Source organism: Pseudophryne corroboree, chromosome 2 (assembly GCF_028390025.1).
Source record: "Pseudophryne corroboree isolate aPseCor3 chromosome 2, aPseCor3.hap2, whole genome shotgun sequence".
Lineage (NCBI taxonomy): Eukaryota > Metazoa > Chordata > Amphibia > Anura > Myobatrachidae > Pseudophryne > Pseudophryne corroboree.
This window is the reverse complement of record NC_086445.1, coordinates 546,714,923-546,741,032: the sequence shown is the minus strand read 5'-3', so window position 1 is coordinate 546,741,032 and position 26,110 is coordinate 546,714,923. Positions and strand designations below refer to the sequence as shown.

Here is a 26,110-nt window from a genome sequence, read left to right as displayed (position 1 = left end):
CAGACACACTATTGATATTATCCATTATATCAATGTTCATAGAACTCCTTCTCTGGTGCTTGCCCTGGACGCGGAGAAAGCCTTTGATAGGGTCTCTTGGTCATTTATGCTCCAGACGATCCAACATTTTGTTTTTCAAGGGAAGTTCCTTCAAGCCATACAATCCCTGTACCACAATCCCTCTGCTATGGTACTCACTAATGGCCTTTAATCCAAATCTTTTCCAAATGCTAATGGGACTAGACAAGGGTGTCCGCTATCCCGCCCCCTCATTTTTGTGCTCATAATTGAACCTCTCGCAAGCCGCGTACGGGCCAACCCGGACATTACTGGTATCCCTGTTAACCACTCCCAATATACCTTGTCTCCGTTTGCAGATGATATACTCCTTACACTAACTAATCCGCTCATTTATCTCCCTAACCTATTCCGCAAACCTTGAACTTATGGTAATCTTTCGGGGTACAATATTAATCAGTCGAAATCGGAAGCCTTACCTCTTCACATACCTGGGTCCACTAAAACCCTATTGCGATTGAATTTTGACTTCTCTTGGCGTAAACACTCTCATATATTGGGGAGTTCATCTGTCCAAATCTTACGATTCTCTTCACCCACACTAATTATCCTCCTCTTTTTAAATCAATTCACCAGGATCTTCAGTGCTGGGAATTCTATTTTCTGTCGTGGATTGGTCGTATCAACACCATAAAAATGAACGCGCTTCCCAAGCCTTTGTATTTGTTCCAAACCCTCCCCATTCAAATTCCCACACACTCTCCACACCCTTCACACTGCATTTTGTAAATTTGGAATCACAAAAAGCCACAAATTAGGCGTGATATTTTAGCTAAACAAACACAATGGGGGTCTCGGGCTTCCCATCCTTCACAGTTACTTTCATGCTACTCGGTTAAGTCAACTACTAGCCTGGCATGCCCCATGACACACTAAGAGATGGGTCGATCTGGAGAGTGATTTAATAGGTATCTACTCGATTTCCTTTCTGCCATGGTTACCACGCAAGCTTTATCCACAATTTCACTCTCCTTCCCCTACAGTCGAATTGACGCTTAGCTTTTGGGAATCTCTCGACACAAAAACTAAAGCTGTCTTCGAATCCATCTCTCCTTACTCCCCTTTGGAATAATCCCGCTTTCGGCCTGGTGCTTTCCCCCGCAATGGCTCTCCCCTGGATTTCAGCAGGCATTTCTAGAGTTTGTCACGTCAAAAGCACTCATGCTATCCGATCATTTGCAGGATAAAAATGGTATCCCTAATACCCTACACTTTCAGTACTTGCAAATCCGTCATTTTAGTCACTCGCTATGCCTTTCATACCCACTACCTGTTCCTTCCCCCATGGAAAGATTATGCTTACATAACCCTACTGAAAGAGGCGCAATCTCTGTCGTCTACAAATCTGTTCTAGAATTGGAATCTCCCCCTCTGGAGCCAGACGAACGAGCTTGGGAAATGTATATTGGGCGACACTTAGAGGAGTTGGTTTGAGACACGATTCGTTCGGCGGTATCTAAATGCTCTATTAGTGTTGACATACGTGAAAACTCGTACAAAGTTTACACGCGATGGTATCTGGTACCGGAGCTGCTACGCCGCATCTACCCTAACATCTCTGACTTGTGTTGGAGAAATTGCAGACAAATAGGTTCTTTTTATCATGTGTGGTGGACTTGCCCCGTGATTACACACTATTGGAACATGGTTCGTCGCCTTCCAGCCCACTTGGTTGACTTCTCTGAGCGTCTTTTCCCTGTTAACCTACTCCTTTGTGCTCCAATAGACCATGCCTCTAAGGATTCTAACAAACTGGTTCTTCACGTGTCCTGTGCTGCTAGATATCAAATTGCCAGTCACTGGAAACTCCCTGATGCATCCAGTCGCCATGAACTCAATAGAATATGATTCGTTAACAAAATGGAATACATTACAAGTCTACAAAACAATACAGTAAAACAATTCCACTCCATCTGGCTCCCATGGTTTAGATTTCATAATGCTCCTCTACCGGGTCTTGATTAGAGACCTGGATCTGTAAGCCTTTGCATTTTTACCCCTTTTTTTGTGCTCCCCTCCTATTCCCCGATCAGTTAGGGGGGCCTTTCCACCCTCCACTCTTTACCCTCACATTCTAATCTTTTCCCCCTTTCTCCTCTCTTTACCATACTGTCTTTTCTTTCACCACTGATAACACTCAGATTTATAACTGGTTCTTTTACACTTATGTGTGTTTCTTTATTGGATGTTTTAGACTTTTTTTGCGAATTTGTGTAACCATCGTTGACTCTCGATACAGTCTTAAATCTGTTTACGGTTTATTTTTATACATCCGTTACGAATGTGCTCATGTTTCATGGTTACTATTGTACACCGATACCTCCTTTTTTCTAGATTGATATGGTACGTGTATTTTCTTGCCTTGTTCATGATGTATATGTACAAATCTTTACAATAAAATCTATACGACTTAAAAACCCCCAAACAAAACTGACTTTATTATACAATAAAATATTTTCAGCTAAATATATTTTCACACACAGTAAACACAAAGATTGTGGTGTGAAGCTTGTGATAATTAAAATTCAAAACATTAAAAACAAATGTCTCATTGAAAACATATATTAAAGAAACAAGTAACATTGGTATATCTGTTCAAATAAAAGCCTTTTAGTGTAACTGTGTGTGAACAGCGTACAGCCACTAAAACCAATCAGTCCCAGATTTATTATTTATTTATTTATTGTTCTTAGTGCACGATTCAATTCAGTGCAGATTGAATAGCACCAGGAATTATCTCCCGGTGATATTCTATTCAGCGCGCTGGACACCTGATGAGAGGATTTCTTCTCACACCTCTCCGGGAGTGCGAGCAGAAATCTGCCAAAAGTGCTGACGCAATGCTGATTTCTGCCCTTAGCGCGGCAGAAACATTGCACCAGGCACTTTAGATGGAAAATTTTGGATCTCGCGGCAAATCACCCAGTCCGCGAGAACCGGCTTTCCCTGGCATGACCCTGCGCTGAATTGAATAGCATCAGGAGCTAATTCCCAGCGCTATTCAATCCGCACAAAATTGAATAGAGGTCTTTGAGACTAAATCATAGGAGGACCACTGGTTATTTAGGTCTCTAATCAATTTTAGAGTGAGCTATAGTGTGATCATATGAAATTTGGAGCTCAATAAATAATCTATCAAATGGCTGTTCCCTCCATACAAGTATACTTAAAACAAAATAAAATTAGGTTTGAACTGATTTTAGTATATACAGTATTTCAAACGGATTGTTACATTTTGGAGTATCTGCTAATTAGCGGTCATGACCACACCAACACAAATGCAGATATGTATTGTTAAGAGTGTGAACTTAATAGAACCTGCTAAGTAATACTTGTGAGTAGACATGTTACTACACTTCATTCCCCAATTTGTTCAGACATTATAAGAAGCCATTAACCTCTACAGTCATTAAACTTTAAATAGTCTGCTAATTAGTGGTTGTGACACCAATAAATGAGCAGTCATTATTTGCAAACAAATACTTAAAGTATCTGTTAATTGGCAATTACTGTATGGGGAACCAATCAATATGTCCGAAGTTAGTCATGTGATGTATTCATCCATCCAATCATAAGGTTCTATTATACAGCATAAAGTAAGGTATCAGTCGCAGAGAAAAAAAGCTGTTGGGAATATTTGTAAATATGATCGATTATTCTATTCAGTAAAGCTATAATAAAGAGACCTACTACAAAGACTACAGAGAGGAGCAGGCACCGGGTAAATATGAAGTCATGATAGTAGTGATGTTCCCACCATTGATGTTTGTAACAATGTTTAAAAAAAAAAAACTTTACATTTTTTATAAAATTGTATTGGATATATTTAAATAGGTGTTTCAATCATAAGAAAAAAAATGTCAATTTCTGAGCATTTTTTTGAAAAAAATGACCAGCCAGTTAGGTAGTTAAATAAGAATTTACTCACCGGTAATTCTATTTCTCGTAGTCCGTAGTGGATGCTGGGAACTCCGTAAGGACCATGGGGAATAGCGGGCTCCGCAGGAGACTGGGCACTCTAATAAAGAATTAGGACTACTGGTGTGCACTGGCTCCTCCCTCTATGCCCCTCCTCCAGACTTCAGTTAGGGAAACTGTGCCCGGAAGAGCTGACACAATAAGGAAGGGATTTGGAATCCCGGGTAAGACTCATACCAGCCACACCAATCACACCGTACAACTCGTGATACTATATCCAGTTAACAGTATGAATAACAACTGAGCCTCACGAACAGATGGCTCATAACAATAACCCTTTAGTTAAGTAATAACTATATACAAGTATTGCAGACAATCCGCACTTGGGGTGGGCGCCCAGCATCCACTACGGACTACGAGAAATAGAATTACCGGTGATTAAATTCTAATTTTCTCGGACGTCCTAGTGGATGCTGGAAACTCCGTAAGGACCATGGGGATTATACCAAAGCTCTCAAACAGGCGGGAGAGTGCGGATGACTCTGCAGCACCGAATGAGCAAACTCAAGGTCCTCCTCAGCCAGGGTATCAAACTTGTAGAATTTTGCAAACGTGTTTGAACCCGACCAGGTAGCAGCTCGGCAAAGTTGTAAAGCCGAGACCCCTCGGGCAGCCGCCCAAGAAGAGCCCACCTTCCTCGTGGAGTGGGCTTTTACAGATTTAGGATGCGGAAGTCCAGCCGCAGAATGTGCAAGTTGAATCGTGGAGCAGATCCAGCGAGCAATAGTCTGCTTAGAAGCAGGAGCACCCAACTTGTTGGGTGCATGCAGGATAAACAGCGAGTCAGTCTTTCTGACTCCAGCCGTCCTGGAAACATATTTTCAGGGCCCGGACTACGTCCAGCAACTTGGAAGCCTCCAAGTCCCTAGTAGCCGCAGGCACCACAATAGGTTGGTTCAAGTGAAACGCTGATACCACCTTAGGGAGGAATTGGGGACGCGTCCTCAATTCTGCTCTGTCCATATGGAAGATCAGATAGGGGCTTTTACAGGACAAAGCCGCCAATTCTGACACCCGCCTAGCCGAAGCCAAGGCCAAAAGCATGACCACTTTCCATGTGAGATATTTTAATTCCACGGTCTGAAGTGGCTCAAACCAATGTGATTTTAGGAAATTCAACACAACGTTGAGATCCCACGGTGCCACTGGGGGCACAAAAAGGGGGCTGAATATGCAGCACTCCCTTGACAAACGTCTGAACTTCAGGCAGTGAAGCCAGTTATTTTTGAAAGAAAATAGACAGGGCCGAAATCTGGACTTTAATGGATCCCAATTTTAGGCCCATAGTCACTCCCGACTGTAGGAAGTGCAGAAATCGACCCAGCTGAAATTCTTCTGTGAGGGCCTTCCTCGCCTCACACCAAGCAACATATTTTCGCCATATGCGGTGATAATGTTTTGCTGTCACATCTTTCCTAGCCTTTATTAGTGTAGGAATGACCTCAACCGGAATGCCCTTTTCCATCAGGATCCGGCGTTCAACCGCCATGCCGTCAAACGCAGCCGCGGTAAGTCTTGGAACAGACAGGGCCCCTGCTGTAGCAGGTCCAGTCTGAGAGGTAGAGGCCAAGGGTCCTCTGAGATCATTTCTTGAAGTTCCGGGTACCAAGTCCTTCTTGGCCAATCCGGAACAATGAGTATAGTTCTTACTCCTCTTTTTCTTATTATCCTCAGCACCTTTGGTATGAGAGGAAGAGGAGGGAACACATACACCGACTGGTACACCCACGGTGTCACAAGAGCGTCCACAGCCATCGCCTGAGGGTCCCTTGACCTGGCGCAATATCTGTTTAGCTTTTTGTTTAGGCGGGACGCCATCATGTCCACCTGTGGCTTTTCCCAACGGTTTACAATCATTTGGAAGACTTCTGGATGAAGTCCCCACTCTCCCGGGTGGAGGTCGTGCCTGCTGAGGAAGTCTGCTTCCCAGTTGTCCACTCCCGGAATGAACACTGCTGACAGTGCTAACACGTGATTTTCCGCCCATCGGAGAATCCTTGTGGCTTCTGCCATCGCCATCCTGCTTCTTGTGCCACCCTGACGGTTTACAAGGGCGACCGCCGTGATGTTGTCTGACTGAATCAGCACCGGCTGGTTTTGAAGCAGGGGTCTTGCCTGACTTAGGGCATTGTAAATGGCCCTTAGTTCCAGGATATTTATGTGTAGGGAAGTTTCCTGACTCGACCATTGTCCTTGGAAGTTTCTTCCCTGTGTGACTGCCCCCCAACCTCGGAGGCTTGCATCCGTGGTCACCAGGACCCAGTCCTGTATGCCGAATCTGCGGCCCTCGAGAAGATGAGCACTCTGCAGCCACCACAGCAGAGACACCCTGGCCCTCGGGGACAGGGTGATCAGCCGATGCATCTGAAGATGCGATCCAGACCACTTGTCTAGCAGATCCCACTGAAAGATCCTTGCATGGAACCTGCCGAATGGGACTGCTTCGTAAGAAGCTACCATCTTTCCCAGGACTCGCGTGCAGTGATGCACCGACACCTGTTTTGGTTTTAGGAGGTCTCTGACCAGAGATGACAACTCCTTGGCCTTCTCCTCCGGGAGAAACACCTTCTTCTGTTCTGTGTCTAGAATCATACCCAGGAACAGCAGACGTGTCATAGGAACCAGCTGCAACTTTGGAATATTCAGAATCCAGCCGTGCTGTTGTAGCACTTTCTGAGATAGTGCTACTCCGACCAACAACTGCTCCCTGGACCTCGCCTTTATAAGGAGATCGTCCAAGTACGGGATAACTAGGACTCCCTTTCTTCGAAGGAGTATCATCATTTCGGCCATTACCTTGGTAAATACCCTCGGTGCCGTGGACAGACCAAACGGCAACGTCTGGAATTGGTAATGACAGTCCTGTACCACAAATCTGAGGTACTCCTGGTGAGGTGGGTAAATGGGGACATGCAGGTAAGCATCCTTGATGTCCAGTGATACCATGTAATCCCCTTCTTCCAGGCTTGCAATAACCGCCCTGAGCGATTCCATTTTGAACTTGAACCTTCTTATATAAGTGTTCAAGGATTTTAAATTTAAAATGGGTCTCACCGAACTGTCCGGTTTCGGTACCACAAACATTGTCGAATAGTAACCCCTTCCCTGTTGAAGGAGGGGAACTTTTATTATCACCTGCTGGAGGTACAGCTTGTGAATTGCCGCCAGCACTACCTCCCTGTCCGGAGAAGTAGCTGGCAAGGCCGATTTGAGGAAACGGCGAGGGGGAGACGTCTCGAATTCCAGCTTGTATCCCTGAGATACCACTTGTAGAACCCAGGGATCCACCTGTGAGCGAACCACCGGTCGCTGAAGTTCCGGAGACGGGCCCCCACCGTACCTGGCTCCACCAGTGGAGCCCCAGCGTCATGCGGTGGATTTAGTGGAAGCAGGGGAGGATTTCTGTTCTTGGGAACTGGCTGTATGGTGCAGCTTTTTCCCTCTACCCCTGCCTCTGGGCAGAAAGGACGCGCCTTTAACCCGCTTGCCTTTCTGGGGCCGAAAGGACTGTACCTGATAATACGGTGCTTTCTTTGGCTGTGAGGGAACCTGGGGTAAAAATGTCGACTTCCCAGCTGTCGCTGTGGAAACGAGGTCCGAGAGACCATCCCCAAACAATTCCTCACCCTTGTAAGGAAAAACCTCCACGTGCCTTTTAGAATCAGCATCACCTGTCCAATGCCGAGTCCATAATACTCTCCTGGCAGAAATGGACATTGCATTTATTCTAGATGCCAGCCGGCAAATATCCCTCTGTGCATCTCTCATGTATAAGACTACGTCTGTAATGTGCTCTATAGTTAGCATGTTATCAGACAGGGAATCCGACCACGCAGCTGCAGCACTGCACATCCATGCTGAAGCAATAGCTGGTCTCAGTATAGTACCTGAGTGTGTATATACAGACTTCAGGATAGCCTCCTGCTTTCTATCCGCAGGCTCCTTTAAGGCGGCCGTATCCTGAGACGGTAGTGCCACCTTTTTTGACAAGCGTGTGAGCGCTTTATCCACCCTAGGGGATGTCTCCCAACGTAGCCTGTCCTCTGGCGGGAAAGGGTACGCCATTAGCAATTTTTTAGAAATCACTAATTTTTTATCAGGAGAAGCCCACGCTTCTTCACACACTTCATTTAACTCATCTGAAGGGGGAAAAACCACTGGTTGCTTTTTCTCCCCAAACATAATACCCTTTTTTGTGGTACCAGGGTTAATGTCAGAAATGTGCAATACATTTTTCATTGCCGTAATCATGCAACGGGTGGCTCATTGGAATGTACACTAGTCTCGTCGTCGTCGACACTGGAGTCAGTATCCGTGTCGACATCTGTGTCTGCCATCTGAGGTAGCGGGCGTTTTTGAGCCCCTGATGGCTTTTGAGACGCCTGGGCAGGCACTGGCTGAGAAGCCGGCTGTCCCACGGCTGTTATGTCATCGAACCTTTTATGTAAGGAGTTGACACTGTCGTGTAATACCTTCCACATGTCCATCCACTCAGGTGTCGACCCCGCAGGGGGTGACATCACATTTATCGGCACCTGCTCCGCCTCCACATAAGCCTCATCAAACATGTCGACACAGCCGTACCGACACACCGCACACACACAGGGAATGCTCTGACTGAGGACAGGACCCCACAAAGTCCTTTGGGGAGACAGAGAGAGAGTATGCCAGCACACACCACAGCGCTATATAAACAGGGACTTACACTACAAAGTGATTTTCCCTATAGCAGCTATAATACACAGTATTGCGCCTAAATTTAGTGCCCCCCCTCTCTTTTTTACCCTATTGAGCCTGGAAACTGCAGGGGAGAGCCTGGGGAGCGTCCTTCCAGCGGAGCTGAGAGGAAATGGCGCCAGTGTGCTGAAGGAGATAGCCCCGCCCCTTTCTCGGCGGGCTTCTCCCGCTCTTATATTAATATATTTGGCAGGGGATTTTACACATATATAGTTTTTAGGCTATATTATGTGCGTTTTTGCCAGTTAAGGTACTTTTTATTGCAGCCCAGGACGCCCCCCCCCCCGGCGCCCTGCACCCATCAGTAACCGGAGTATGTGGTGTGCATAGGGAGCAATGGCGCACAGCTGCAGTGCTGTGCGCTACCTTAATGAAGACCGGAGTCTTCAGCCGCCGATTTCCAGGACGTTCTTCTTGCTTCTGGCTCTGCAAGGGGGACGGCGGCGCGGCTCCGGGACCGGACGACCGAGGCTGGGCCTGTGTCCGATCCCTCTGGAGCTAATGGTGTCCAGTAGCCTAGAAGCCCAAGCAGGTAGGTTCGCTTCTCTCCCTTAAGTCCCTCGTAGCAGTGAGTCTGTTGCCAGTAGATCTCACTGAAAATAAAAAAACCTAATAATACTTTCTTTTCTAGAAGCTCAGGAGAGCCCCTAGTGTGCAACCAGCTCGAGCCGGGCACAGATTCTAACTGAAGTCTGGAGGAGGGGCATAGAGGGAGGAGCCAGTGCACACCAGTAGTCCTAATTCTTTATTAGAGTGCCCAGTCTCCTGCGGAGCCCGCTATTCCCCATGGTCCTTACGGAGTTCCCAGCATCCACTAGGACGTCAGAGAAAGGGGGTTATTCAGAGATATACACAGCCAGATCTCTGTTCATCTCTGCACGTGCTGGGGCCCGCCTGGCACAGGGCAAGAAGACCGTTCGGCATGAATGAGGCCGCCCATCTGATGCATCCAATTAGATTGCGGAGGCTTTGGATCTAAGGTTGGCCCCTGGCAGCGCCACCCCCCTCCTCTTCCCTCAATTCCATAACTCCACCCCCACAACCGTCGATCACATTCCGCAATGTGTAAGGTCGTGCATGCACAAAACAGTTGGTGCGCAGACCAGGTCTGAATTGGGCCCTGAATGTGTATACGGCATTACAAGTACTCTTGTTTACCTTTAGTAAGCGTATCTAGCACTCCAGCCTTCTCCAAGTACCTTCTGAATTGTTCTCTTTTGGAATCTGCTGCCTGAGAAATAAGAAAATAGAATGACATTACAAAAATAAAATATAAAAAAAATAAAATAAATAAATTCAAAAACAAAATCACTACTCACAGCAATAGCGTTTATGCTACTAAAGACCCATTCTGTAAACATTTTATAGTAATTTTATATGAGCCATATTCACAATAGTATCCTTTTTTACAGCAACAGTTTTATGGTCAGCGCCCTAATAAAAATGGACAAAAGTGTACGACAAGCCGAGCGACACCATAGGCGGCATCCACACTATGGGGTGTATTCAATAACTGTCGGAAGCTGCCGTCTTGTCGGAAAGACGGCAGCTTCCGACAGAAATAGGTCGGAAGGGGTTCCGACCTATTCAGTAGAGGCTGATTTTTTCCGACAAGTCGGGAATTCCCGACTTGTCGGAAAACGTGTGGATCGGCGGAATAGACGCCGATCCACGTGCTTCTGTCGGAAATGGGGCCAAATCCGACAGGTTTTGGCCCCCTTTCCGACAAACTCAATATGACTTGAAAACAAGTCGGATTGAGGAGAGGAGAGGAGAGGAGAGGAGCGGTGCTGCGGGCGGCAGAGATCGGTGGCCAGCGGGGGACATGTCTGCGGCGGCGGGGGGAGGCGCTGCAGGGAAAGAGGTCTCTCCCTGCAGCGCCTCCCCCCACCGCAGACATGTTGCCCCACTGCCGGCCCCTCCCGTCGGCCGCTGCTCCCCCCGCAGCATTTCTCTTCCTGCAGCGCCTCCCCCCGCATGTCCCTCACAGCCAGCCCCTCCGGCTCACGGCCGCCGATCTCTGCACTCCTGTCCGCGCATCCGCTGACAGCAGCGGCCTCCATTGAATAGGGGTTGTCGGATCCATTCCGACAACTGCATGTTGGAATGGATCCAACTCTTATTGAATATACCCCTATATCGGTGGATCAGTGGATCATTAAAAAAAAAGGGGCTACTCTAGATTCCTTTTCTAAGGACGCTTCAATCCAATCCATCTGAAATAGATAAAACACTGTCTTTAAAATAAAGAAGAAGGGGGTGTTTCTGGATGAGTCCATACTAGTAAAATAGTTTTTTTTTAGCCGCTGAACTCAAAATCAATAATAGTTTACGGCATCCCCGGGACACCCACTGACCCTGGTGAAGGATACCCAGAATAGCCCATTCAGGGGTAAATGGCAGATAATTGACTAGATTATTGAAGGCATATCTGTAAACTCTAAGCCAAAAGGGACTAACTCTTGGACAAGACCACAGACAATGATAAAGGTCTGCATTTTCCCCGTAACATCGAGAACATCAATGCAAGGAGGAAGAACCCACCACATAATGTCGATGTGGGCTAATATGTTCTGTGGTGAATGTTCAAGAACAATTCCCTGTATGACCTGGTAGGAATGATACATCAGGAGTCAGACAGATTCTTTAGCAACATGTGCACTGTAATGTCAGGAAAATGTTGCCGCCATTGGGGCAAACTAGATTGTATTGTGTCATTCAATTACATTACGTAGCTTGTTATAGTGTCTAGAACAGTGATTTTCAACCTTTTTAAACTCGTGGCACACTAACCAAGATTTTAAAATTGCCAAGGCACACCATCTTTTTTTTTCGGGCCCGCAGTAATAAAACACACACACCTGCACCCCGGCATAGTAATACCACACACCTCCCCCCCTATAGTAATACCACACACCTTCCCCACTATAGTAATACCACACACCTCCCCCCCCCCTATAGTAATACCACACACCTCCCCCCCCCTATAGTAATACCACACACCTCCCCCCCCCCCTATAGTAATACCACACACCTCCCTCCCTATAGTAATACCACCCCCCCCCCCTATAGTAATACCACACACCTCCCCCCCTATAGTAATACCACACACCTCCCCCCCCTATAGTAATACCACACACCTCCCCCCCTATAGTAATACCACACACCTCCCCCCCCCTATAGTAATACCACACACCTCCCCCCCTATAGTAATACCACACACCTCCCTCCCTATAGTAATACCACACACCTCCCCCACTATAGTAATACCACACACCTCCCCCCCTATAGTAATACCACACACCTTCCCCCCTATAGTAATTCCACACACCTCCCTCCCTATAGTAATACCACACACCTTCCCCACCCTATAGTAATTCCACACACCTACCCCCAATAGTAATTCCACACACCTCCCCCCGCCATAGTAATTCCTCACACCTCCCCCCCGCCATAGTAATTCCTCACACATTAATGTTTTTATATATATATATATATATATATATATATATATAGTAACCTTAACTCTTGCCCTCTCTGTGGGGAGAAGTGAGGAGCACTGGGACGAGGCAGCATTGAGGAGGAGCAGTAGCGAGTGAGTGTCGAGTGTACTGTGCACTGCAAACGGGGGAACGAGACGTGCGGTGCGTGACCTATGAGTCACCATAGGTCACGAGCCGGCTGTCACTGAAGTGCAGCGCTGCCCGGCAACCAGGCATATCTGGCTGGCTGCTGCGGCAAGTCTGTGTGGCGGGCGGCAGCGGGTCTGTGTGCGGTTGGCGGCAGGTCTGTATGCAGGCGGCAGCGGGTCTGTGTGCGGTCGGCGGCAGGTCTGTATGCAGGCGGCAGCGGGTCTGTGTGCAGGCGGCACACCTGGAAACTGCTCGCGGCACACCAGTGTGCCGCGGCACACCTGTTGAGAAAGGCTGGTCTAGAAACTGCTTTATAATCCGGTGGAGGGCAAGATAAAAATTAGAGATGTGCGGCGGGCACTTTTCGTGTTTTGGTTCTAATTCCATTTTTCGGGTTTTTGTTTTGGCTTGGTTTTGCCAAAACCACCCTTTCGTGTGTTGGTTTTGGATATGGATGATTTTTTTTTTTGGGGGGGGGGGGGGGGAGAGAGAGACAAAAAACAAACACCACACAACACACCCCATAAAAACAGCTAAAAATCACAGCATTTAGGGATAATTTTGCTCCTACGGTATTATTAACCTCAATAACAATCATTTCCAGTCTATTCTGAACACCTCACAATATTGTTTTTAGTCCTAAAAGTTGCACCGAGGTGGCTGTATGACTAAGCTAAGCGACACAAGTGGACGACACAAACACCTGGCCCATCTAGGCATGGCACTGCAGTGGCAGACAGGAGGGCAGATATCAAAAAAAGGCCCCTAACAGCACATGATGCAAAGAAGAAAAAAATAAAAAAAATATAAGAATTTACTTACCGATAATTCTATTTCTCATAGTCCGTAGTGGATGCTGGGGACTCCGAAAGGACCATGGGAATAGCGGCTCCGCAGGAGACTGGGCACATCTAAAGAAAGCTTTAGGACTATCTGGTGTGCACTGGCTCCTCCCCCTATGACCCTCCTCCAAGCCTCAGTTAGGATACTGTGCCCGGACGAGCGTACACAATAAGGAAGGATCTTGAATCCCGGGTAAGACTCTTACCAGCCACACCAATCACACCGTACAACTTGTGATCTGAACCCAGTTAACAGCATGATAACAGAAGGAGCCTCTGAAAAGATGGCTCACAACAACAAAAAACCCGATTTTTGTAACAATAACTATGTACAAGTAATGCAGACAATCCGCACTTGGGATGGGCACCCAGCATCCACTACGGACTATGAGAAATAGAATTATCGGTAAGTAAATTCTTATTTTCTCTAACGTCCTAGTGGATGCTGGGGACTCCGAAAGGACCATGGGGATTATACCAAAGCTCCCAAACGGGCGGGAGAGTGCGGATGACTCTGCAGCACCGAATGAGAGAACTCCAGGTCCTCCTCAGCCAGGGTATCAAATTTGTAGAATTTAGCAAACGTGTTTGCCCCTGACCAAGTAGCTGCTCGGCAAAGTTGTAAAGCCGAGACCCCTCGGGCAGCCGCCCAAGATGAGCCCACTTTCCGTGTGGAATGGGCTTTTACAGATTTTGGCTGTGGCAGGCCTGCCACAGAATGTGCAAGCTGAATTGTACTACAAATCCAACGAGCAATCGTCTGCTTAGAAGCAGGAGCACCCAGCTTGTTGGGTGCATACAGGATAAACAGCGAGTCAGATTTTCTGACTCCAGCCGTCCTGGAAACATATTTTCAGGGCCCTGACTACGTCCAGCAACTTGGAATCCTCCAAGTCCCTAGTAGCCGCAGGCACCACAAATAGGTTGGTTCAGGTGAAACGCTGAAACCACCTTAGGGAGAAACTGAGGACGAGTCCTCAATTTCGCCCTGTCCGAATGGAACATCAGATAAGGGCTTTTTCAGGATAAAGCCGCCAATTCTGACACGCGCCTGGCCCAGGCCAGGGCCAACAGCATGACCACTTTCCATGTGAGATATTGTAACTCCACATATTTAAGTGGTTCAAACCAATGTGACTTTTGGAACCCAAAACTACATTGAGATCCCAAAGTGCCACTGGAGGCACAAAAGGAGGCTGTATATGCAGTACCCCTTTTACAAACGTCTGAACTTCAGGGACTGAAGCTAGTTCTTTTTGGAAGAAAATTGACAGGGCCGAAATTTGAACCTTAATGGACCCCAATTTCAGGCCCATAGACACTCCTGTTTGCAGGAAATGTAGGAATCGACCCAGTTGAATTTCCACCGTCGGGCCTTACTGGCCTCGCACCACGCAACATATTTTCGCCAATTGCGGTGATAATGTTTTTGCGGTTACATCCTTCCTGGCTTTGATCAGGATAGGGATGACTTCATCCGGAATGCCCTTTTTCCTTCAGGATCCGGCGTTCAACCGCCATGCCGTCAAACGCAGCCGCGGTAAGTCTTGGAACAGACAGGGTCCTTGCTGGAGCAGGTCCCTTCTTAGAGGTAGAGGCCACGAATCCTCCGTGAGCATCTCTTGAAGTTCCGGTTACCAAGTCCTTCTTGGCCAATCCGGAGCCACGAATATAGTGCTTACTCCTCACCATCTTATCAATCTCAGTACCTTGGGTATGAGAGGCAGAGGAGGGAACACATACCCCGACTGGTACACCCACGGTGTTACCAGAGCGTCTACAGCTATTGCCTGAGGGTCCCTGGACCTGGCGCAATACCTGTCGAGTTTTTCCCAACGGTTTATAATCATGTGGAAGACTTCTGGGTGAAGTCCCCACTCTCCCGGGTGGAGGTCGTGCTGAGGAAGTCTGCTTCCCAGTTGTCCACTCCCGGAATGAATACTGCTGACAGTGCTATCCCATGATTTTTCGCCCAGCGAAGAATCATTGCAGCTTCTGCCATTGCCCTCCTGCTTCTTGTGCCACCCTGTCTGTTTACGTGGGTGACTGCCGTGATGTTGTCCGACTGGATCAACACCGGCTGACCTTGAAGCAGAGGTCTTGCTAAGCTTAGAGCATTGTAAATGTCCCTTAGCTTCAGGATATTTATGTGAAGTGATGTCTCCAGGCTTGACCATAAGTCCTGGATATTCCTTCCCTGTGTGACTGCTCCCCAGCCTCGCAGGCTGGCATCCGTGGTTACCAGGACCCAGTCCTGAATGCAGAATCTGCGGCCCTCTAGAAGATGAGCACTCTGCAACCACCACAGGAGGGACACCCTTGTCCTTGGTGACAGGGTTATCCGCTGATGCATCTGAAGATGCGACCCGGACCATTTGTCCAGCAGGTCCCACTGGAAAGTTCTTGCGTGGAATCTGCAGAATGGGATTGCTTCGTAGGAAGCCACCATTTTACCCAGAACCCTTGTGCATTGATGCACTGAGACTTGGCTCGGTTTTAGGAGGTTCCTGACTAGCTCGGATAACTCCCTGGCTTTCTCCTCCGGGAGAAACACCTTTTTCTGGACTGTGTCCAGGATCATCCCTAGGAACAGAAGACAAGTCGTCGGAACCAGCTGCGATTTTGGAATATTGAGAATCCAACCGTGCTGCAGCAACACTACCTGAGATAGTGCTACCCCGACCTCCAACTGTTCCCTGGATCTTACCCTTATCAGGGAATTGTCCAAGTAAGGGATAACTAAAATTCCCTTCCTTTGAAGGAATATCATCATTTCGGCCATTACCTTGGTAAAGATCCGGGGTGCCGTGTACCATCCATACGGCAGCGTCTGAACTGATAGTGACAGTTCTGTACCATAAACCTGAGGTACCCTTGGTGAGAAGGGTACATTTTGACATGAAGGTAAGCATCCTTGATGTCCCGAGACATCATGTAGTCCCCTTCTTCCAGGTTCGCAATCACTGCTCTGAGTGACTCAATCTTGAATTTGAACCTCTGTATGTAAGTGTTCAAAGATTTTAGATTTAGAATCGGTCTCACCGAGCCGTCCGGCTTCGGTACCACAACAGTGTGGAATAATACCCCGTTCCCTGTTGCAGGAGGGGTATATTGATTATCACCTGCTGGGAATACAGCTTGTGAATGGCTTCCAAAACTGTCTCCCTGTCAGAAGGAGACATCGGTAAAGCCGACTTTAGGAAACGGCGAGGGGGAGACGTCTCGAATTCTAATTTGTACCCCTGAGATATCACCTGAAGGATCCAGGGGTCTACTTGCGAGTGAGCCCACTGCGCGCTGAAATTCATTGAGACGGGCCCCCCCACCGTGCCTGATTCTGCTTGTAAAGCCCCAGCGTATACTGAGGGCTTTGCAGAGGCGGGAGAGGGTTTCTGTTCCTGGGAACTGGCTGATTTCTGCAGCCTTTTTCCTCTCCCTCTGTCACGGGGCAGAAATGAGGAACCTTTTGCCCGCTTATCCACGAAAAGACTGCGCCTGATAATACGGCGTCTTCTCATGTTGAGAGGCGACCTGGGGTACAAACGTGGATTTCCCAGCTGTTGCCGTGGCCACCAGGTCTGAAAGACCGACCCCAAATAACTCCTCCCCTTAATAAGGCAATACTTCCAAATGCCGTTTGGAATACGCATCACCTGACCACTGACGTGTCCATAACCCTCTACTGGTAGAAATGGACAACGCACTTAGACTTGATGCCAGTCGGCAAATATTCCGCTGTGCATCACGCATATATAGAAATGCATCTTTCAAATGCTCTATAGGCAAAAATATACTGTCCCTATCTAGGGTATCAATATTTTCAGTCAGGGAATCCGACCACGCCAACCCAGCACTGCACATCCAGGCTGAGGCGATTGCTGGTCGCAGTATAACACCAGTATGTGTGTAAATACATTTTAGGATACCCTCCTGCTTTCTATCAGCAGGATCCTTAAGGGCGGCCATCTCAGGAGAGGGTAGAGCCCTTACAAGCGTGTGAGCGCTTTATCCACCCTAGGGGGTGTTTCCCAACGCACCCTAACCTCTGGCGGGAAAGGATATAATGCCAATAACATTTTAGAAATTGTTATCGGGGGAAACCCACGCATCATCACACACCTCATTTAAATTTCTAAGATTTAGGAAAACTACAGGTAGTTTTTCCTCACCGAACATAATACCCCTTTTTTTTTTTTGGTGGTACTCGTATTATCAGAAATGTGTAAAACATTTTTCATTGCCTCAATCATGTAATGTGTGGCCCTACTGGAAGTCACATTTGTCTCTTCACCGTCGACACTGGAGTCAGTATCCGTGTCGGCGTCTATATCTGCCATCTGAGGTAACGGGCGCTTTATAGCTCCTGACGGCCTATGAGACGTCTGGACAGGCACAAGCTGAGTAGCCGGCTGTCTCATGTCAACCACTGTCTTTTATACAGAGCTGACACTGTCACGTAATTTCTTCCAACAGTTCATCCACTCAGGTGTCGACCCCCTAGGGGGTGACATCACTATTACAGGCAATCTGCTCCGTCTCCACATCATTTTTCTCCTCATACATGTCGACACAAAAGTACCGACATACAGCACACACACAGGGAATGCTCTGATAGAGGACAGGACCCCACTAGCCCTTTGGGGAGACAGAGGGAGAGTATGCCAGCACACACCAGAGCGCTATATATATATATATATATATATATATATATATATATATATATATATATATATATATATATATATATATATACACAGGGATAACCTTATATAAGTGTTTTTCACCTTATAGCTGCTGTATAGTTAATACTGCGCCTAATTTGTGCCCCCCTCTCTTTTTTAACCCTTTCTGTAGTGTAGTGACTGCAGGGGAGAGCCAGGGAGCTTCCCTCCAACGGAGCTGTGAGGGAAAATGGCGCCAGTGTGCTGAGGAGATAAGGCCGCCGATAAGGGGGCGGAGCCTATCACCCGTTTTTTTATGTATTTTGGCAGGGGTTAAATGCATCCATATAGCCCAGGAGCTATATGTGATGCATTTTTTGCCATCCAAGGTGTTTATTATTATGTCTCAGGGCGCCCCCCCCAGCGCCCTGCACCCTCAGTGACCGGAGTGTGAAGTGTGCTGAGAGCAATGGCGCACAGCTGCAGTGCTGTGCGCTACCTTGTTGAAGACAGGACGTCTTCTACCGCCGATTTTCCGGACCTCTTCTGCCTTCTGGCTCTGTAAGGGGGCCGGCGGCGCGGCTCTGGGACCCATCCAAGCTGGGCCTGTGATCGTCCCTCTGGAGCTAACGTCCAGTAGCCTAAGAAGCCCAATCCACTCTGCACGCAGGTGAGTTCGCTTCTTCTCCCCTTAGTCCCTCGATGCAGTGAGCCTGTTGCCAGCAGGTCTCACTGAAAATAAAAAACCTAAACTAAAACTTTCACTAAGAAGCTCAGGAGAGCCCCTAGTGTGCACCCTTCTCGTTCGGGCACAGAGATCTAACTGAGGCTTGGAGGAGGGTCATAGGGGGAGGAGCCAGTGCACACCAGATAGTCCTAAAGCTTTCTTTAGATGTGCCCAGTCTCCTGCGGAGCCGCTATTCCCATGGTCCTTTCGGAGTCCCCAGCATCCACTAGGACGTTAGAGAAAAAAAAAAAAAAAAGTGCACCGAGGTTGCTGTATGACTAAGCTTAGCGACACAACCAACTGGCCCATCTAGTGGTGTCACACAGTGGCTGAATGTCGAGAGTGAGTTGCAACTGTGCGGTCCACTGACAGCATCTCCATCAGGCCCCAATCACTTTTTAAAAAAATCTGCAATTGGTGGACTTATACGGCAGTACCCCAGGACTAATACAGCAGTACCCCTGGACTCATACGGCAGTGTCACACAGGATGGCACTTTTCAAAAACTAGGCCCCAAACAGCACCTCATGCAAAGATGTCGAAGAGATGCAATGAGGTAGCTGTATGACTAAGCCAAGCGACACAAACTTCAGTGGAAATAATTGGCAAGATCACTAATTAATAATTGTAAATCACTGACATTAATTGGCAAAATCACTGTAATTGTACATCCATATCACTGGAATTAAATGGCAAAATCTCGCTATCGCCTGCCTAGTGAAGTGGAATCTAGATGGGGATTTGTTACCGGGGACACAATACCTCCATCAATTGTCTAAACCCCACTGCACTAATGGCGGATACCGGACACACGTCTAACACCAACATAAGTGTCAAGGCCTCAGTTATAAGGGCTTCCATCGTCATGTGAAGCTGAACCACTAGTCATGAACATAGGCCAGGGCCTCAGCCATTCCTTGCCACTCTGTGTCGTAAATGGCATATTGGCAAGTTTACGTTTCCCCTCACACGATATACATTTCTTTTTTTTGTTCTTTTTTCTGAACTTTGGCTTTTTGGATTTACATGCCATCTATCATCACATTGGGCATCGGCCTTGGCAGACGACGTTGATGGCATTTCATCGCATATGTCATGGCTAGTGGGCAGCAGCTTCAGCACTAGGAGGAAGTGGTTCTTCTTGATCTTTCCCTATTTTATCCTCAACATTTTTGTTCTCCATTATTTTTTGGGAGTTATATGAGACAATATGCGGCACAGGAATGACTGACGAGACAGGACACTACCACTGGTCTGATGCAGCACAACGGGTTCACTACGATCTGCCGGCGACCAGCATACCGGCGCCGGGAGGCCGGCCGCCGGCTTACCAACAGTGTGGCGAGCGCAAATGAGCCCCTTGTGGGCTCGCTACGGTGGCGCGCTACACTATTTTATTCTCCCTCCAGGGGGGTCGTGGACCCCCACGAGGGAGAATAAGTGTCGGTATGCCGGCTGTCGGGCTCCGGGCGCCGGTATGCTGGTCGGCGGGAGCCCGACCGCCGGCATACTGAAGACCACCCAGCACAACAGGTTGTTGTTATAATTATTATACTGCAGCAGTGGACATATAGCAGCAGTAGCGTATATAGGGGGTAATTCCAAGTTGATCGCAGCAGGAATTTAGTTAGCAATTGGGCAAAACCATGTGCACTGCAGGGGAGGCAGATTTAACATTTGCAGAGAGAATTAGATTTGGGTGGGTTATATTGTTTCTGTGCAGGGTAAATACTGGCTGCTTTATTTTTACACTGCAAATTAGATTGCAGATTGAACACACCCCACCCAAATCTAACTCTCTCTGCACATGTTAAATCTGCCTCCCCTGCAGTGCACATGGTTTTGCCCAGTTGCTAACTAAATTCCTGCTGCGATCAACTTGGAATTACCCCCATAGTCACTGGAATGACTGATGACACAGGACACTACCACTGGTCTGATGCAGCCCAACACATTGTTATTGTTATACTGCAGCAGTGGACATATAGCAGCAGCGTATATAGTCACTGGAATTACTGATGACACAGGACACTACCACTGGTCTGCACAACACAGCACCGCTTTATACTGCTACACTGGATATATGGCAGCAGATAACACCAACACTGTGACTGGCTGGACTGATACAGCACAATACACTGACTACACTGGACTGGTCTGCACAACACAGCACCACTTTACAGCTACACTGGATATATGGCAGCAGAGAACACCAACACTGCGACTGCCTGGACTGATGCAGCACAATATACACTGATACCCCTTTTCCACCACTGTAGCACGGGTCGCAGCCGTGTCGCCTGACGCGGCTGCGACCCGTGCTACAGCCCCCTTCAGACAGCGCTCACCAACCCGGCAATTGCCGGGTTGGTGACGTGGCAGGGGCGGCGCTGGGAACACGCCGCCCTCCCATACACTGTGAATGGGAGCCATGTCGCCTCGACATGGCTCCCATTCACACTAGACAGCTAGCCGGGTTGAACACGTGTTCAACCCGGCTATCTACCCGGGTAGGATTCCTGGATCACTTGATCCGGGAATTTGCCGGGGGACCCTTTTCCACTAGGAAAAAACACTGGTAAATGCGCGCCCCCACGCATTTACCCGTGTTTTAAAAAGCTAGTGGAAAAGGGGGTATGATTGACTAGACTGGACTGAGCAGCACAAGACTCGCCACCCCACTTTCCCGCCCCAACACACACAGTCACTGAACACTGAGGACACGTCCTCTCTATACACTCTCCGAGACTGGAATGAAAATGGCGGGGACGCGCGGCTCCTTATATGGAATCCAAATCCTGCAAGAATCCGACAGTGGGATGACGGTTTGCAGTGTTTGGGTTTCCGAGTCAGACAGGAAAATCCGAGCCAGACTCGTATCCGGACTCGAGACGTGAAGTTCAGTAGGGTTCGGTTCTCTGAGAACCGAACCCGCTCATCTCTAATAAAAATGTGTCCAATGAATTGTTCCAATCATGATCTGAAAAATTACAAATAACTTGACTTACATAATGGTGTATTTGACAATAAGCAACAGGCAATGGGGACAAAAAGTCGTATTTCTCAACCACCTGGTGGAATGTGAGAGGCCTCTTGGACAATCTATCCGTGAAACATTCGATTGAGTTCACTCCCCTAGATGCCCATACCAAAAATGGATTCATGGCTTGGCCACGTTGGAATTCTGGAGCTGCAATACATTTTTATTGCCAGCCTCATGTCTTTTTTTCAGTATTCTAAAAAAGTAGTTTGTGTAATAGTGTACTAACTTAATTAACACTTTACACATTTTTGTCTGAACTATGCACAAGCATTTGTATATGGATAGCCATAATGTTCTTTTTTTGCAATGGGATAAACTCATTATGTTTTAGTCATTGATAAGTCTATTGCCTTCTTACTATTCTTTAGTTTTTCATCTGGTCAAATGCCCCAATGCATGGAAAAAAGCTAAGATCACATCCATATATGCAACTGAAGGGGTTGGGGATGGAATCCCGACGGCTGGGATCCTGGAGGTGAGAATACCGACACCGGGATCCCAGCTGCCAGAATGCTGGAAATGAGGGCGGCGCTAGAAACCCCTTGCAGGCTCGCCACAGGTTCTATTCCCACTTTATGGGTGTAGTGGACACACACACACACACACACACACACACACACACACACACACACACACACACACACACACACACAGGAATTGCCCTGGCGCAGCTGTCGGCATACTTGGCGGTCAGGATCCAGACGTCGGTATACTGACTGCCAGGATATTAACTACATCCCCAACTAAAGCATTATTTTAACCAGGCATTCCCAACCTCGGTCCTCAAGGCACACGAATACCACTGTCAGATATAAGACCCGGTAAATACACAGGTACGACTCAGGTCAATAATCCTAGGAATTTCCTGGGTCTCGGGCTAATGCCCCGCGATGTCGCACCTGAACTGCCAAAGTGATTACCATGCCCGCGCATCGCATGGTGCACAATATGTGCATACAATGCTGCAATTGATCATACAGATGCAATCAAAATCGCATTGGTTGTGTGCTATATTGTATAAGTGTACGGGTGCCATTAAGCTGGGCATACACTATACAATTACCTGTCAGATAATCTGCCAGATATGGCTGGTTGAAATGAAAATCTGGTAATGTACGGGAGCAAAATGACAATGGACCATTTGCTGCTAAAACACTGGAAAATGGACATAAAACTGTCATTCATACAAATTTGTTTAATCACGGACAGGTTTGGTCCATTTTCCAGTATTTGGTAGCAAATGGGCGGTTGTCATTTGCTCTAATCCATTACCAGATTTTCATTCCAATCAGATCATGTTACAGATAAGTCTATCTATAGTGCATGTCCAGCTTTAGACTAGTGATGAGCGGGTTCGGTTTCTCGGAAACACGGGTTTTTACACGGCTTTTTACACGGGTCCGAGGCAGACTCGGATCTTCCCGCCTTGCTCGGTTAACCCGAGCGCGCCCGAACGTCATCATCCCGCTGTCGGATTCTATCGCGAGACTCGGATTCTATATAAGGAGCCGCGCGTCGCCGCCATTTTCACACGTGCATTGAGATTGATAGGGAGAGGATGTGGCTGGCGTCCTCTCCGTTTAGACTAGAGTACTAGAGAGAGACACAAATTTTGGGGAGCATATTATTAGGAGGAGTACTACTTGCTGCTGATAGTGTGACCAGTGACCACCAGTTTAATTAATCCGTTCTCTGCCTGATAAAAAACTATACACAGTGTGACACAGTCACATACCATATCTGTGCTCAGCCCAGTGTGCTGCATCATATGTAATACTGTATATCATTATCTGACTGTGCTGAGTGCTCACTGCTCACACAGCTTAATTGTGGGGGAGACTGGGGAGCAGTTATAGCAGGAGTACATATTTTAAGTACAGTGCACACTTTTGCTGCCAGAGTGCCACTGCCAGTGACCACTGACCACCAGTATTGTGATTGTCTGCTGACCACCAGTATATTGTGATTGTCTGCCTGAAAAAGTTAAACACTCGTCGTGTGGTGTTTTTATAAACGCATTCTGCAGACAGTGTCCAGCAGGTCCGTCATTACATAATATATACCTGTCCGGCTGCAGTACTAGTGTGATATATATATATATATTTTAATTTTATCTCATTATCATCCAGTCTATATTAGCAGCAGACACAGTACGGTAGTCCACGGCTGTAGCTACCTCTGTGACGGCAGTCGCTCGTCATCCATAAGTATACTAGTATCCATCCATCCCCATTGTTTACCTGAGGTGCCTTTTAGTTGTGCCTATTAAAATATGGAGAACAAAAATGTTGAGGTTCCAAAAATAGGGAAAGATCAAGATCGACTTCCACCTCGTGCTGAAGCTGCTGCCACTAGTCATGGCCGAGACGATGAAATGCCAGCAACGTCGTCTGCCAAGGCCGATGCCCAATGTCATAGTACAGAGCATGTAAAATCCAAAACACCAAATATCAGTAAAAAAAGGACTCAAAAATCTAAAATAAAATTGTCGTCGGAGAAGCGTAAACTTGCCAATATGCCATTTACCACACGGAGTGGCAAGGAACGGCTGAGGCCCTGGCCTATGTTCATGGCTAGTGGTTCAGCTTCACATGAGGATGAAAGCACTCAGCCTCTCGCTAGAAAAATGAAAAGACTCAAGCTGGCAAAAGCACAGCAAAGAACTGTGCGTTCTTCGAAATCCCAAATCCACAAGGAGAGTCCAATTGTGTCAGTTGCGATGCCTGACCTTCCCAACACTGGACGTGAAGAGCATGCGCCTTCCACCATTTGCACGCCCCCTGCAAGTGCTGGAAGGAGCACCCGCAGTCCAGTTCCTGATAGTCAAATTGAAGATGTCAGTGTTGAAGTACACCAGGATGAGGAGGATATGGGTGTTGCTGGCGCTGGGAAGGAAATTGACAAGGAGGATTCTGATGGTGAGGTGGTTTGTTTAAGTCAGGCACCCAGGGAGACACCTGTTGTCCGTGGGAGGAATATGGCCATTGACATGCCTGGTGAAAATACCAAAAAAAATCAGCTCTTCGGTGTGGAAGTATTTCAACAGAAATGCGGACAACATTTATCAAGCCGTGTGTTGCCTTTGTCAAGCTGTAATAAGTAGGGGTAAGGACGTTAACCACATCGGAACATCCTCCCTTATACGTCACCTGCAGCGCATTCATAATAAGTCAGTGACAAGTTCAAAAACTTTGGGCGACAGCGGAAGCAGTCCACTGACCAGTAAATCCCTTCCTCTTGTAACCAAGCTCACGCAAACCACCCCACCAACTCCCTCAGTGTCAATTTCCTCCTTCCCCAGGAATGCCAATAGTCCTGCAGGCCATGTCACTGGCAATTCTGACGAGTCCTCTCCTGCCTGGGATTCCTCCGATGCATCCTTGCGTGTAACGCCTACTGCTGCTGGCGCTGCTGTTGTTGCTGCTGGGAGTCGATCGTCATCCCAGAGGGGAAGTCGGAAGACCACTTGTACTACTTCCAGTAAGCAATTGACTGTCCAACAGTCCTTTGCGAGGAAGATGAAATATCACAGCAGTCATCCTGTTGCAAAGCGGATAACTCAGGCCTTGACAACTATGTTGGTGTTAGACGTGCGTCCGGTATCCGCCGTTAGTTCACAGGGAACTAGACAATTTCTTGAGGTAGTGTGCCCCCGTTACCAAATACCATCTAGGTTCCACTTCTCTAGGCAGGCGATACCGAGAATGTACACGGACGTCAGAAAAAGACTCACCAGTGTCCTAAAAAATGCAGTTGTACCCAATGTCCACTTAACCACGGACATGTGGACAAGTGGAGCAGGGCAGGGTCAGGACTATATGACTGTGACAGCCCACTGGGTAGATGTATGGACTCCCGCCGCAAGAACAGCAGCGACGGCACCAGTAGCAGCATCTCGCAAACGCCAACTCTTTCCTAGGCAGGCTACGCTTTGTATCACCGGTTTCCAGAATACGCACACAGCTGAAAACCTCTTACGGCAACTGAGGAAGATCATCGCGGAATGGCTTACCCCAATTGGACTCTCCTGTGGATTTGTGGCATCGGACAACGCCAGCAATATTGTGTGTGCATTAAATATGGGCAAATTCCAGCACGTCCCATGTTTTGCACTTACCTTGAATTTGGTGGTGCAGAATTATTTAAAAAACGAGAGGGGCGTGCAAGAGATGCTGTCGGTGGCCAGAAGAATTGTGGGACACTTTCGGCGTACAGGCACCACGTACAGAAGACTGGAGCACCACCAAAAATGCCTGAACCTGCCCTGCCATCATCTGAAGCAAGAAGTGGTAACGAGGTGGAATTCAACCCTATATATGCTTCAGAGGTTGGAGGAGCAGCAAAAGGCCATTCAAGCCTATACAATTGAGCACGATATAGGAGGTGGAACGCACCTGTCTCAAGCGCAGTGG

General features: G+C 47.6%; 1 protein-coding gene across 1 annotated transcript in view; it reads right to left on the bottom strand.

Annotated features, from left to right (window-relative positions):
- MYCBP (MYC binding protein) overlaps positions 1–26,110 on the bottom strand; it is a 118,085-nt gene that overhangs the window by 50,305 nt on the left and 41,670 nt on the right. Inside the window, exon 2 of the mRNA XM_063954314.1 lies at positions 9,952–10,024. Coding sequence (XP_063810384.1) covers positions 9,952–10,024 — 73 coding nt within the window. The remainder of the gene's footprint in view (positions 1–9,951; positions 10,025–26,110) is intronic.